General features: G+C 44.0%; 1 protein-coding gene across 1 annotated transcript; it reads right to left on the bottom strand.

Annotated features, from left to right (window-relative positions):
* Positions 1 to 618: 618 nt before the first annotated feature.
* Positions 619 to 12018, bottom strand: CSUI_001184 (uncharacterized protein). Its single transcript, XM_068061390.1, has 5 exons — positions 8875 to 12018; positions 6345 to 7980; positions 3593 to 5299; positions 2569 to 2657; positions 619 to 1786 (listed from the first exon to the last, which is right to left on the bottom strand). Exon 3 carries the CDS (start codon positions 4236 to 4238, stop codon positions 3786 to 3788), a length of 453 nt encoding a protein of 150 aa, XP_067926644.1. The 5' UTR covers positions 4239 to 5299; positions 6345 to 7980; positions 8875 to 12018; the 3' UTR covers positions 619 to 1786; positions 2569 to 2657; positions 3593 to 3785.
* Between the last annotated feature and the right edge of the window lie 2527 nt (positions 12019 to 14545).

The following is a 14545-nucleotide window of genomic DNA, read 5'->3' as shown; positions in this document are numbered from 1 at the left end:
TCTATCTATCTATCGATCTATCTTTAATCTATCTATCTATCTATCGATCTATCTTTAATCTATCTATCTATCTATCGATCTATCTATCTATCTATCTTTAATCTATCTATATTCAATCTCTCATTAATCTATCTCTCTTTAATCTCTCTATCAATCCGTTTGTCTGTCTGCCTGTCGTGCGAGTATCTTTTCGTTGCTGAAGAAGAGAGACAGATCATATCATCGACCTTCACATGTATCTATATAAAGACTAAGATACATAGATCTACATACATATATATATATACATATATATATATACGCGGTCTAGAGGCAAGAGTCACGTGAGATGGTAGCGTGTGCATGCTGTGTGAGTGTAGGGACTTTCTTTCTCTCAGGTATGAATTGAAGAAGTGAAAGAAGAAAATCGAAACCTCTCGACGAAGAAAAGACAAAACATTACGATGCCTACTGCTACACCATAGAACGGAGCGTCTATATCCACCTCTCCCTCTCTCTCCCTCTCTCTCTATGTCTATATATGTACATGTTTGACAAGCTGAAGAGGAAGAAGAAGCTCTCTCTCTTTCTCTTAAGAGAGGAGGAGACCATTCGATACGGCGCTTTCTGCTATCTTCTTCATACCTCATCCTGATGACGATTTGAGAGAGATGAAAGAAAATCTTCTTCACTTTCTAAGAACTTCTCCAGTTTCTTTTCGAGTGTATGTACAGCTTCCACACAACGTGAAATCCTGAGGGTTTCACACGGAGAATCTTCTTCTCCCCCGCGCGTCGTCCCCGCTTCTTTCTTTCGTCTTTCTCCTCCTCCTCCTCTTCTCCCATGCATCTCTTGTTCTTCTCCTTCTTCATTTTTCTTCTCTTTCTGTTTCTGCTTCTGTTCTCTTTCAAGCGTTTCTTCACGGGAAAGAAGAAGGCGAGGATGGAGAGACTCGAAATTCTCTTCAGCCGCACAGCATGCAATCTCTACAGACCAGAGAGACACCCCCTGTCCTTGCCATGGAACAAGACAAGGTAGAGGACAAAGAGCTTTTCTTCTCGTCTCTTCGCTCTTATCATGAGAGAAAGCTGAAGAGAAAGAAGAAGACGAAAGATACCGATACATCCAGGAGAGACTTCCTAGACTTGTGTGTTTAAGAAAGGGAGAGGATTGCGTGGTGCTTAGCTCGGATAGCCACAGGACCTGCTGAGGAGAGAGGGAAGGCGAGGAGACAATAGAAGAAGATAAGGAGGGAGAATCGTAAGCGAAAGATGACGGAGAAGATGAGGAATCGGAGAGAGGGCGAGAGAGAAGACAAGAAAGAGTAGAAGACGGAGAAGGAAGAAGAGTTTCAAGGTGACACCATGAGGCTGCTAGAGGAAGAGAATGAGAGAATGCCGTCGAACAAGTTAACATGACTTTCCTTGCAGAATGTAACACATCTTGGCTCTTTCTCCAAGGTCTTTCATCCCCTTTCTTGTCTTCACTCTTCTTCTTCTCCTTCGCTTTCTTCTTCTTCGACTTCTCTTCTTCTTCTTTTTCGGAGATCTTCTCTTCTCTCTCTTCCTCTCTCCCGTCATCTTCTCTCTGTAACTCCATCCTATCCACATTTCTTCTTGTTTCTTCTTCCTTCTTCTTCATCTCCTCCTCACTGCCCCTCCCTACAGGGCTAGAGACAGATTCTCCAGATGAGAAAGAAGAAGAAGAAGAAAGTCTTAGGCGAAAGACGCCGTTGTAGAGAGAAGAGGCATAAGCTAGCCAGAGAGCAGGCGAAGATTCGAAGACCTTCAGGATTCCTCTACTCACTCTGTTATGAACACGCAAGAGACAGATGGCGAGAAACTAGAAAGACTTCCAACGTCTGATTGAAAAGAAGAGACGTCATCGAAAGAGAAAGAAAACGACACCGAGGGAAGAGTAGAAAACTAAGAAAGAAAGAAAGAAAGAAAGATCTGGAGACGACAGAGACATCGAGAGGACTTGTAACAGAAAATGAGGAAAAGACAGAGGGTCGAAATGTCACTGGGATGGCCTCCAAGAGGAGAAAGAAAAAGAGGAAGAAAAAGAAGAAAGAAAAAGAGACCAAAGAACGAGAAGCTTCTTCCGACTGAGGTAAGAATCATTACGTAGAAAACTACATATGGGTATTACTGTAGAAACAGTACCAGACAAACAGGCGTGATGAGGTGTATGTACACCTCAAGCTCAGGAGGAGGGAGAGAGGGTGCACCTCGAAACTTCTTCATGAGTGGTAGATGGGATGGATCGAATGATACACGTTTAGTTAGTCTCTATACAAAGAAAATTCACACGTATCAAACTCTCTTCTTGTACACACATGCCATTTATGTATGTACATACACATATATGGAAGCTATAAGGACCATGATGCGAATAGTCGGGAGAGACATAGAAGAGAGAGAAGAAGAAACCTCTCTCTCTATCTTCGAAGAAGACTCTTATCCTCTCCATACGGCTCTGTATATACACCGATGCCACTGATAAATGTCTAAAGCGCAAGAAAGAAAGAAAGAAAGATCATACACAGAAGAAAAGAAGATGAAAGAGAAAGAACTGTCTTTAGCTTACTTGTGTACACGACAGAGGGAGAGAAGAGAATACGAAAGAAGAAGATAAAGCGGAGGATCGAATACATCAGAAGGAAGACACAAAAGAGCCTGAAAAAGGAGCAACGCGAGCAATCGAGGAAGGAGAATAATAGAGTAGCAGCCCCCAAAGCAACATTGAGGTGTACGTACACCTGAAATGCATAGGGAGCTGGAAACTGCTTTTACGGCGCTTGCAAGAAGACGATTCTCCTCTTTCTTTGCGCGTCTCTATGTCAACAGTTCGCTATGCCAAGTTCACAGTCTACGGAACTTCAGTCTGTCTGCTTACGTCATCTGTAGAGACGTAGATGACAGAAACACACAGACCACCGGTAGGCTAATGATAGATAGATAGATAGATCAAAGATAGATAGATCAGAGATAGATAGATAGATAGATCAAAGATAGATAGATAGATTAGAGATAGATAGATTAAAGATAGATAGATAGATCAAAGATAGATAGATAGATAGATAGATTAAAGATAGATAGATAGATAGATAGAGATAGATTAAAGATAGATAGATAGATAGATGGATAGATAGATTAAAGACAGATAGGTATATTAGAGGCAGATAGATAGATTCAAGAGAGATAGGTGGTGGATGTGCGACTTGCTCTCTCTCTCTTGTCGGTCTGTGGAGTGGTTTGTGTACTGATGCTGGTAACCTCTCAGAGACCTTCATGCAATGTATCAAAGACTGCTTCCTAAAGCTTATTTTTTGTGTATCTTCTTCTTCTACACGTTCAGCCAGGACCACGAGAGCGGAAACATGCAGAAGACGGAAGACAGATAAAGAAGATAGAAGAGCGCGAGGTAAAGAAGTAAGACCGAAAGAGAAAGAGTGAGAAGTCGTAAAGCGAGTCAGAAGACGAAGGAGAAGAGAACGGAGTATCCCCTTCCACGCCCAAAACGAGTAAAGAAGAATCTTCTTCAAGAAGAGTGTCTCTGTGTCTATCTATCTGTCTGTCTTTATAGCTTGAAGAGAAGAGAAGATCCTCACCTGAGAGATAAGAAGACTGAGATGGTCAGTACGTGTAAAGGTATCTCCTAACATGTCGAAAGTCTCTGTAGAACCCTTCTTCTCTTCGGGTTCCTCCTGCCTCTTCTTCTCTGGCTTCTGCTGACTTTCTTCTTCTTCGAATATAAGCCGATCATCAGGAGACAGTTCCGATAGATCATTCAACCTTCTTCTTTTATTGAGCTTCCCCTGACGAATGTGCTGGGAGAGTTTTTCTTCTATGAACTTCCATGTAGAAAAGAGAGAAGAAGAAGAGAGTCTTTCTCCCAAACCTTCTTCTTCTTCCTCTTCTTCTTCTCCCTGTAAAGTGATATCGGGCCACCAAGAAGAAAACAGAACTCCACAGCTCCCTATCTCTGTCTTCGAGAGAGAAGAAGAAGAAGAAGAAGAAAAGATAGAATCGATGAAGGATGAGGAAGAGAACTGGACTGAAGAGAAAGAAGAAGAAGAAGAAGGTGTAAGGAAATCTCGATGAGACGGTGGAGAGAAACGGGATTGCGAGAGAGACTGAAGGGCAGCCAAAGTGAGGAAAAGTTCTTCGTCGAGCGATTCTTCCGTCAAGCGTATAGCTCTGGGGTGATTCGAGCAGTATCGATGTATAGTAGGAGCTCGGAGACAATCGAGACATCTCAATAAGATCTCACGTACTTTATACTTCTCAAACATGTCAGTCTCTTCTTTATACCATCTTTCTATGGAAAGACCCCATTCTTCTCTTCTTCTATCTTCTGCTTCTTTGCTTCGATTCTCTTGTTCTCTCCTATTCTGCTGGGACGGGATAGAGAGAGAATCGATCTTCATCTTTCTTTTCTCCTCTTCTTGTTCTCCCGAGTCTTCTCCCTGTGTTTCTCGGCTACAAGAAACGCCTGGGAAGTTGAGACAGATCTCTAGGAGAAGCTCTGAGGGAGAATCCCCCGTCGGATTTCTTCTCTCTTTTGTCCGTCCATGTTCCTGTTGAAGAGAAGCATGAGAAGATAGACCCGTCCTTTGGAAGTCTGTCTTCTTATCTTCTTCTTCTTCCTCTTCTTCTTCTCCTTGGAAAACAGAAAAAGAAGAAGAAGGTGAGAATCGACGCCAAGATAGAGATTCCGCTGCACGTTCACACGCGAGATACCACTCAAAGAGGCGATAGAAAGGAGAGAAGAAGTCTAGATCGAAACATCCATCTGAAGGAGATGAAGACGATAATGAAGAAGAAGAGGTACGACTCAAAAGACTAATAAGAAAAGAAGAGAGACGGCGTCCCTGCTCCCTAGAGCCCAACGAGTTTACGAGAGAGGATTTCTTCTCCTTCTCCTGGAAAGAGGGCATCTCCTTATTCTCTTTCTTTCTATCTTGTAGATCTCCCCGCTTCCCGAACAAGCTTTGCCTTCTCTTCTGCTGTCTTTTTCTTATCGATTCATCGACACCTTCACAGACACGTAGGAATGCATTTCTTCTTTTTCTCCTTCTCTTCTCAGCCTCAGCAGCAGCAGCAGCCGTATCTTCTTCTTCTCCTCCTTCCTCACCTAGTGGAGGGGCGGGGAGGGGGGAGAACAAGGAGCAACTCTTATTCTCCCCCCCCACCCTAGATGGTGAGGAGGTCGAAAGAGAGATGATGTCATAGGTGGAAGAAAGAAGACATCCTGCAAAGAGATCCCCGAACTCTAGGAAGCCCTTGCCTTCCTCTGTCGACAACTCATTCGCTTGCTAAAACACAAGAAGAAAACACAAAGAAAGACAGAAAGAGTGAGAGAGAACAGCCACGCTACATGATTGGAGAGGGGGGAGAAGTAGCAGAAGATAGAGGTATCGTATATACTAGAGAACTCTGCACACTATGAACTCTCCCTCGATTCGAGATGCGGGTATGAAAACTCGTACACATCCTATCCATAGTATCTTGAACACTCTCTCTCTACTTCTTCCCATCTATCTATCTTTAATTCATTACCTCTAACCTATCTATCTTTGATCTATTTATCTATTTATCTCTACCTATGAGTGCGTGTATCTCTGTGTCTTTAACGTATGTATGTATCTACAAGGGTGGAGGGGGGGATGTCGAAAAGAACGAGAGACAGTGAGCTTATAGTGTGATATATGAGTAGAAGAAACAACCCGTCTAGAGAGAAGATAAAATACACAGCTGTAGGAAGGGAAGCATCAATCTATAGGAGCTAATTCACCGAACAGACTAGACTCTTTCTCTTCATCTTCACAGCCACGTCCTCATCCATTCGCATCTAGATAGATGGATTAAAGATAGGTAGATAGATGGATGAAAGAAAGATTAAAGATAGATACATAGACTGAAGATAGGTTACAAAAGGGTAGACAGATAGATAGACTGAAGACAGATAGAGATAGCTATGGACACGATGCGTTTACTTACTTAGACAGTTCCGTCGAAGCAGCAACTTGTCTTTGTGTACATCTGTAGACCTCTATCTATATAGACATACATATGAGCACCCTACTAGACTACTTAACTACTTCAGTCTCGTTCTCTCTCTACGAGGAGAAATAGACATGTAGAGGACCATCCCCTCTACCCATACACATAGAAAGAGAGAGAAGAGAGAGATACAGATCCATGTACAACTACAAACGCAGGTGAAAGTCCCTTTCTCTCCAAAGATGCAAACAGATACTGGATCTATATAGATATACGTGTTGATGCATACTTATGTCTTGCTATACACATCTTCCATAATACATCTCTAGAGGTTTCAGATGACAAGAGCGAGCGAACCTGTAGCTGCTGTAAAGCGAGAGATTTTCTTTCAGGAGATGCCCCAAGAGACGCTCCGTAGAGATAAATATGAAGAAGAGCTTGTATGAAAGCTGTAACGAACTCTTGGTGACCTGCTAATCTTTCACACGAAGTCATTCCTTCTATACATAGTTCAAGGCCAATGAAGAAAAGATTCATCTCTTTCTCTTTCTTTTCTCTCTCGTCGATCATCCTTTGAACCACAACTGCATGTGTGTCTCTTCTATTCTTCTTCCTCCTCTCTTCATTCTCGGCCTTCTCATCCTTCCTCATCTTTCCTTTCTCTCCTTGCTGAAAGATCGCATTGTCTTGTGTCTTCTGGATCAACTCTGGAGCTGTCCTTGGAAGGGTTCTTTCATCTTTCTCTTCTCTGGAGAGAAATGCAATTAGATCAGCCGTCAGCATACGTGAGTAGTCTGTCGTGTAGGCTTCAAAGTGAATGCCCCCTGCTCCTCCGCATGCAAAGAAAAAATACTCCAGCCAGAGTCTTGCTTGTGAAGAAGACAAGAAAGAAGAAGAAGAAAGAAAAGAAGAAGAAGAAGAAGAGAAAGGAGAGATAGAGATGTCTCGCTCTCGAGAACTTCTTTCTTGATGGGAAGACGAGAGAGGTAGAGAGGGTGAGGTGTTGTCTCTGAAGGAAGAGAGAGATAAAGCTATAGAAAGCTCACCTAGCCAGAGGTGATGGATAAAGGTCGATTCTTCTCTTGAAGATAAAAGAGAGATTTGGATCAAGAAGAAATGAAGATTTTCATCTAGAGAGCAAGTCTTAAGAGCACGTCGCGCGCAATCTAGAAAGTAGATTTGCTTCGAATAGACTTGTTGAGTTGATAAATGGGTTGAAGACGAAGAAGAAGAAGAGAAAAGAGGAAGAAGATATTGAGAGACAATCGACAGAGCTAGCCAAGCATCGGGATTGGAAGCATACGACGACAATCGACACTTCTGAAGAAGTCGATCCTGTAATCGCTGGACTTGAAACAACTCACTGAAGAGGAGATCTGTTTTGGGAGAGGAAGAGAAAGAAGTAGAAGATAGAGAGAGATCATTCTGGTCTTCTTTCCTGTTTGGAGATTTCTTCTTTGGAACTGATAAAGAAGAAGAAGAAGCGACCGACTGACCTGATGCATGCGACTGTCGATGAAAATCCACTGTAGTTTCATCTTCACCATCGATATCAAAGACGACCCCGAAAGACAAGGAGGTGTCTCCTCCCTCCGTTCCTTCTTTCTCATCTTCTTCTTCATCTCTTCTGTCCTTGAGGAAGATCTCTCCTTCTTGCCGAGAAACAGAAGAAGAAGAGAGACCTGTTGAAGCATCTGCTTGGCCTGAGGGAGATGTTTTCTTCTGAGAAAGACAAGCGGGCTGGAGACTCGGCTTATAGTCGGAGTGTGTAGATGTTGTTGTATAAGGATTTGGGTTGAGATCTGGAGAAGGAGAAGTGTCTTCTTCTTGAAGGAGAATCGGAAGACGAAAGAGATAAGAGGGATGTGAAAAAGAAGAAGACTGCGTTAGAGCTTTGAAATTATTAGGACGTTGAGTAGTCCGAGCAAGATGAGAAAGAATCGAAGAAGATGAAGGAAAAGAAGAAGGAAAGCTTGAAATGATATAAGGGAGTCTGTAGAAGAAAGAAAAGAAGTTGACATTGCGAGAGAGATATGCACAGAACACACTACCACACTCAAGTCTTCTCCTCTCATACACACTCTACCAAGATACATGAACCCATACATGTACATGCACATAGATATCCATAGATAGATACATAGATGTCTTTATATAGAGAGATAGATAGATTAGAGACAGGTAGATAGATAGATATATAGACTAAAGACAGGTAGATAGATAGAGAGATATATAGACTAAAGACAGGTAGACGGCGGGACACCGAGAGTGTCAGTTCTCGAGATCTCTTAGAAGAAGAAACTATTGTTGTGGCTATAGACAGATGAGAAGAATGGGAAATCTATGGGAAATTCAACGAGTCCAAAACAAAGACACCTCGGACATTCTCTTTGATTCGAAGACGACGAAAACCCACAACAAGTCTCTCTATCTATCTATCTATCTCTCTCTCTCTATCTATCTACCTATCTATCTATATGTCCTTTTCTTTCTCCCTCTCTCTCTCTATCTCAAACCCTCCATTTTCATCGCCATCTTGAGAAAACCTTTCTCTAGAAAGAAGAAGAACTTAGAAGAAAAGAGATCTTTCTCAGAGACGAAGAAGAAAGAGCAGGAAGAAAGATATACTTAGAAATTTACATTCAAAAACGTATGCACGATTGTATCAACGGTATATGCACACACCTCTTCATATACACGTCCCTGGATGTATAGATGGAAGTATACACCCGCGGATCTCCTACGCTTACATACAGATACAAAGATATACATACATACTTACATATGACTGCACGCATATCTATACAGTGCAAGAGAGCGAGAGACAAAGATGTGTCTACATGTACTTATAGAGAGAGATATGTATGCATAGGAAGGCTTTATGTACCTTGTGTAGAATGGAAGGCCCTTTTCAGAGCTTCGGGTCGTCTCTCTTTCCTCGGGTTTCCTTGTGAGAGTTGTCTCTCCCTTTTCAAAAACTCCCTTTTCTTCGTTATGTCTTTCTCGATGCTCTTTCTCCTTCTTCTTCATCATCGACACATGGATTGTCGATTCTGAGGAATCGATTTCCCTTTTCCCATCGATTTCAGGCCCGTCAACTAAAGAAAAGGAAAGAAGTCTTAAGGAGATTCTCGCCGCGGCTTCTTCTTCTCCATCTTCTTTCTCTTTTTCTTCTTCTTCTTCCTCTTCATCTTGGTCACCCCGTTTTCTTCTTCTTCTTCCTCTTCTTCTCTTCTCCATTCCGTGAAGATCTACCTCATCCTCGACCAGAGAAGAAGAAAGACCAAAGCCTTCAGGATCTTCGCTCGTTCGCTCCTTCCTCTTCTTCACTTCAAGTGGAGGAGAAGAAGAAGACGAAGAATCTCTGACGGCTCCTTCATCGTCTGCTCCCAGAAGTTTCTTGAGGTCGTCAATCCGAAACAATCGAGAGGAAGAAGAAGGAGAAGAAGAAGGAGAAGAAGGGGGTGAAATAGAAAGAAAGCCAGGAGGGGGTTGATTTGTTTGATGTGTGTGGAATTCTTCTTCTTCTAGCTCTCGTCGAATCTTCTCTTTCTCCTCTTCATAAAAACCGTTCTTTCTTGTCCTTCTTTTGACTTTCTCTTCATCTTGATCTAACAGCATTCTCACCTCATTCAAGCCTTCAGAGTCTCGAGGCAAAAGATGGAAGAGAGAAGTATCTTCTTCTTCTCCTCCTCCTGCCACTCTTGTTCTGTTGTGAAGAGACACATCGCCTCGTAACATCTTCTCTCTTCCTTCACTCTCGAAGAATCCCCCTCTTGTTTCTCCTTGTACAGCTGTCTTCCCTTTATACTCCGAATATAAGCCGAGAGTCCGATCCGACAAGAGAAATTCTCCGTGTGTTTTTGATGTGAGGAAAGAAGACGAAGGGGAAGTCGCGCTTGATGCCATTCGATCCTGTCTTCTGCTTTTCTCCTCCTTCTTCTTTTTCTTCTTCTTCGCTTTCTTCTCTTCTTCTTCTTCTCCTTGTAAGAGAGAAGGATGAAAACTCTTTCCTATTGTCAGCCATCCTTGATCTTTCTCTTTTTTCCTCTCATCTGACATATCTTCTCCTGCATGTTGTTCTTCTTCCTCTTCTTTCTGCACAGACAGCTGAAGAGAAGCAGAAGAAGAATTGAGAGGAAGAGAAGAAGAAGAAGAAGGAGAAGGATAAGGTTCATCGTGATTGAGAGGAGAGATATTCCTTAGAAGCCCTGAAATGGTCGAGGAGACAGACGAATCTTTGCGAGAAGAAGAAGCGAAAAGAGAAGAACTGGAAAGGGACGACGGCTGGGAAGAAGCCTGAGAGAGAGTCAAGAGAGAAGCTGGATCGCTCCCCGTGAAAGAAGACAAAGAAGAAGACAATAGCGAGCTTTCCGAAGATGGTCTAAGAGAAGGTGCATAAGCTGGAAACAGAAAAGAAGACGGAAGAGAAGAAGAAGAAAGGAGAGAAGAAGAGCCAACAGAAGAGGTTTGAATGGCTCTTTTCTTCTGTGAGGGAAGAGAGGTGAGTTCGTCTTCTTCTTGCTGTCGATGAGATAGAGAAGAAGAGCTCCCATGAAAGGAGAAAGAAGAGCCATTTTGAAGATGATCTTCTCCATCTGTTTCATGCCTTTCATCATGAGATGTCTCTTCGGTCTTCTTTCTTTTTCTTTCAGAAAAATCTCCAGGTGCTTGTGTCTCTCGGTCTTTGTTTCTTTCCCCCTCTCTCTTGTTCTCCCTTTCTTCGACTTCTTCTACTTCTTCCTCTTCACATAGATCGATGAAGACAGGAGAAGAAGGCTGGGGAGGCCTGGAGATCTTCTTCTGAAACGGCGGAGAAGACTCGTCACTACTGTCCCTACTGCTGTAAGAAGGCGAAGAGTAAGAAGAAGAAGAAGCGATCTTCCTTGTTCTTCTCTCCCAGAGTTTCTTTGACTGACTTTTCCGTTGATGTTCCTTCTTGCTTAAAGAAGAAGAGAAAGAAGGTCGCGTTACGACGGGAGAGAGAGAACGACGAGGAGAGGGAGAAGAAGAAGAAGAAGGAGAGAGAGATAAACGTTTCTTAGAAGGCCCTATAGGGAGTGATGAACGCAGAGCGGGGATCCTGCGAGGTTTCTCTTGGTGTTCTTCTTTTTCGTCGGCTTTCTCTTCTTTTCTCTTCTTTTCAGACTTCTGCTTCTTGGTAGAGAAAAACATTCTTTCTTCTCTTGTAGGAGAAAAGGTGTAGAAAAAGAGAAAGACTTCCTCGTCTCTCCTCAAGAAGGGACAAGAGAGAAGGAAAAAAGCCTGGTGAAGGTGAGGCGACTCATACCGGTCGAAGCCAACGTTATCATAGGCATCCGCCCCCTTTCCACCCTACGAAAGAAAAGCAATCGATCTCGATCTCTATGTCTTCTTCTTCATATGTTTCTTCTTCTTTTTCCTCATGAATGCCCGAGACACCCTAGCTTCTTCAAGAAGAAAAACATCTTGCCTGTAGTCATGGAGACAAGAGAGAGGTCACCAGAGAAGAACTCACGGGGGAGAGCAAAATCCTGTCTTTTATGAGAGGGTTGACATCTTCTTTCTTCCTTCTCTTGTTGAAAAGAGGTGTATGGACACGGTTATGGAGAGGTCAGGAGTATCACACTCATCTCTCTCTCTCGCACGTCCCTGTCACGCTCTATGCCTAAGAAGCAGAGAAGAGAACAGACGAACAGGAGAGATGAAGGTCCGTAAAATGATGAGAGAAGGTTCACAAGTCGAGTAAGAAGAGACTTGTTTCGGAGGGCGAGAAAAACTGCAGATGCACCTTAGCTCCCGTCAGAGGAGAGGAAGAGAGCTTGAGACTGGCGGTAAAAGAAGAAGAAAAGAAAAAGAAGAAAGACAGGTATGTTGGACTTTCCTTTCAGAAACAATCGACGGCGAGCGGTCGAATCGACTTGATTTGTCTCAGGGAGAGAAAAAAGAAAGATAGGTGACACCCTAGGAGAAACACGTAGACAGGGAAGTTATAATTAACAATCTTCACACTTGAGTCGTAAAAATCGGTGAAGAAAGTGTGTGAAAGAATAGACGGGAAAGAGGAGCTGAGGTGAGAGAGCTCATCGTGATCATCCATACACCTTCTCTACACAACGACACTTCTTGAAGCAGCAACCATTCAGTTACTGCATGCACTTCCACAAAGACGGTGGACAGACAGACAACACTCTTCCCTGCGAAATCGAGTGAAACGCATTCCTTCGGTAATGGCTGAGTCCTAATACAGAGAAGCTCTTCTCTTTCTCTCGCTTTTGAGAAGTCAGGCAAGACTGCTGACAAGCCTTCTACGGAAAGAAAGAAAACTCGTCAGGGAACAGCAACGACTCCCTCCCTCTCTCCCGCCGAAGGATGAAGACATGCGGCAAGAGGAGACGTCCTCCTTTGAGTCATCCCGCTAAGACAGACAGAAGGAAAGGAGAGCGAAGAAGAAGCGGAGAAGCAAGAGAACCTCTCAAGAAGAGGAAATGGAAAACATAAGACCATCGCGTTTCAGCGTTCCTTTCGTTGAAGATGATCACCTTGCTTCTTTCCTTCTTCTGCTTTCAGCGGTAGATGAGTTGGTACGACGGCTCACCGGCAGCCGTGGCCTTTTGGAGGGGTGATGGCGTTTCCCTCCTTCTGGGCGCGAATACAGAAGAAGCTAGTGAAGACGAAGAGAGAGAGAGAACGATGCGAGACGAAGGAAAGAATCTTTGTCTGCGGAGTCTACTCGCAAACGCAAGAACGTGAGACCTGAAGGGAGAAAGGCAGATAAAGGAGAATGGAACAAGGACGATACAGTAGGAAAGACACAGAGAGAGGTGAAGGGGCAGAAACATCATGGTGACAAAATGGATGGAACCGGGGAAAGTCTCCACGAGAGTCTAGATAATGCGCGAGATTGATTCTATTTAGAGTAAGAGGGTTCTTTTGCTCCCCTGAGATGAAGCAGAAATACGAGAGAAATCGAACAGAAGGGAAAGAGAATTCTCAAGATGATCACTCTCACCGTGACGAGAAAAGAGTTCGTCATTTCGAGTTCAGAGAAGGCGGGGAGGGCCACACTCTTCCTGGATTGCCTGCAGTGTATAGACAGAGAAAGCGCGCTAACTGAAAGGACTCACGTTTTACTCAAGACGAAAGTCTACAGCTTTTCACTTCCCTTTCCAAGGGTCTCTACGAAGCAAGGGGAGGAGCGAAACACTCCGAGAAAGTCCGCACTCGACAGCTTGATAGGGCAAGTTCATAACGAGCGTATCCGCCTTGTGGAACTACAGAGGAAGAAGGAGAAGGAATTCGAGAAGATGCTGGACGGTAGGAGAGAAGTGAAAAAGCACACGAGAAACGGGAGTCCTACTTTTCGTAAGAGGAGGAAAAGTTCATTCAACGGAGGCAATATTCGTACAGGCTGCACGTGCATAACAACATTAGTGGAGACATTCAGAGATACAAATTGGTCAAGAAATCTCAGAGATGTAGATTACACCAGGAGAGATTAGATGTAGGCAAAAACGTACATGCAGCTCCCTCCCTCTGCAGTGTATGGGCGCCCTCACGCTTGATAGGTCGGGGTGCGGGTACACATGAAATTTTGATTCGGTGATCAGGTTGAAGAGTAGAGAAACGCAAACGCCAGATCCGATTGGGGGCTGTACGGACCTGGAGCCTTGAGTCGAGTGGGGCGTTTGTTAGACTGCAACCTTGATGTTGGGTTATAGTGCATGTACATCTCAAGGCACGGGACGGTATGGTGACAATATGTACAGCGTGGGGCCTGACTCAACTTAGGTCTGTGTACACTTGAAGTGTCGATTTTCTCATGGCGCACTTGGTCTCCCGTCTTGGTTCGTGTGTATGTGCACCAGAAGGCTTGATTCGCTTCGAGTGTCTGCCCTGGTGGGCAGTTGGCTCTATCGTGACGGGTGTACACCTACGCTGGAGTGTACTTACCCCTGATGTGCGGCTATGTCCGCCTGCACTTGGGGTGTACATACACCCGGAATCAGGATGCAGGTACACTTGAAATCCTGTGTATGCACACCTGGTGTTGGCTGTATGTACACCTGAATGGGGAGGTATGTAGATTTGAGTCTGAGGTGTACGTACACCTGGATTTGAGGCGTATGTACACCTGAATTTGGGTCGTATGTATACCTGAATTTACGGTTGTGTACACCCGATTTTCAGGTGTATGGACACCTGATCTGGAGTGTATTTATGCTTCAAGCTGATGTGGGGTTGCGGGAGTTGGGGTGTCGCTACACCTGAATTGAAATGTATGTACCCCTGAAATTACGGTGTACGTACACCTGAACGTAGTGTTTGTACGCCTGAACTGGAGTGTCTACCTGGACTGGGGTGTACATTCACCTGAGTCCGGGATACTTACACCTGCATTTAGTGCTGCTACACCTGAAAATAAGTGTATGCACACCTGGACTTCAGTGTACCTGCACCCGAGTGGAAGATGTACGTGGGCGTTGATTTAGAGTGTACGCCTCAGCGTTCGATTCTGTGGGGGTTATGTACAGGTGGTGTCCTGGCCCTGTTGAGAGGTGTGTACGCTTTGAAATATG

This window comes from Cystoisospora suis, assembly GCF_002600585.1.
Source record: "Cystoisospora suis strain Wien I chromosome Unknown contig_472, whole genome shotgun sequence".
Lineage (NCBI taxonomy): Eukaryota > Apicomplexa > Conoidasida > Eucoccidiorida > Sarcocystidae > Cystoisospora > Cystoisospora suis.
The sequence above is the reverse complement of the archived record's forward strand: the minus strand, read 5'-3'. Positions and strand labels throughout refer to the sequence as shown.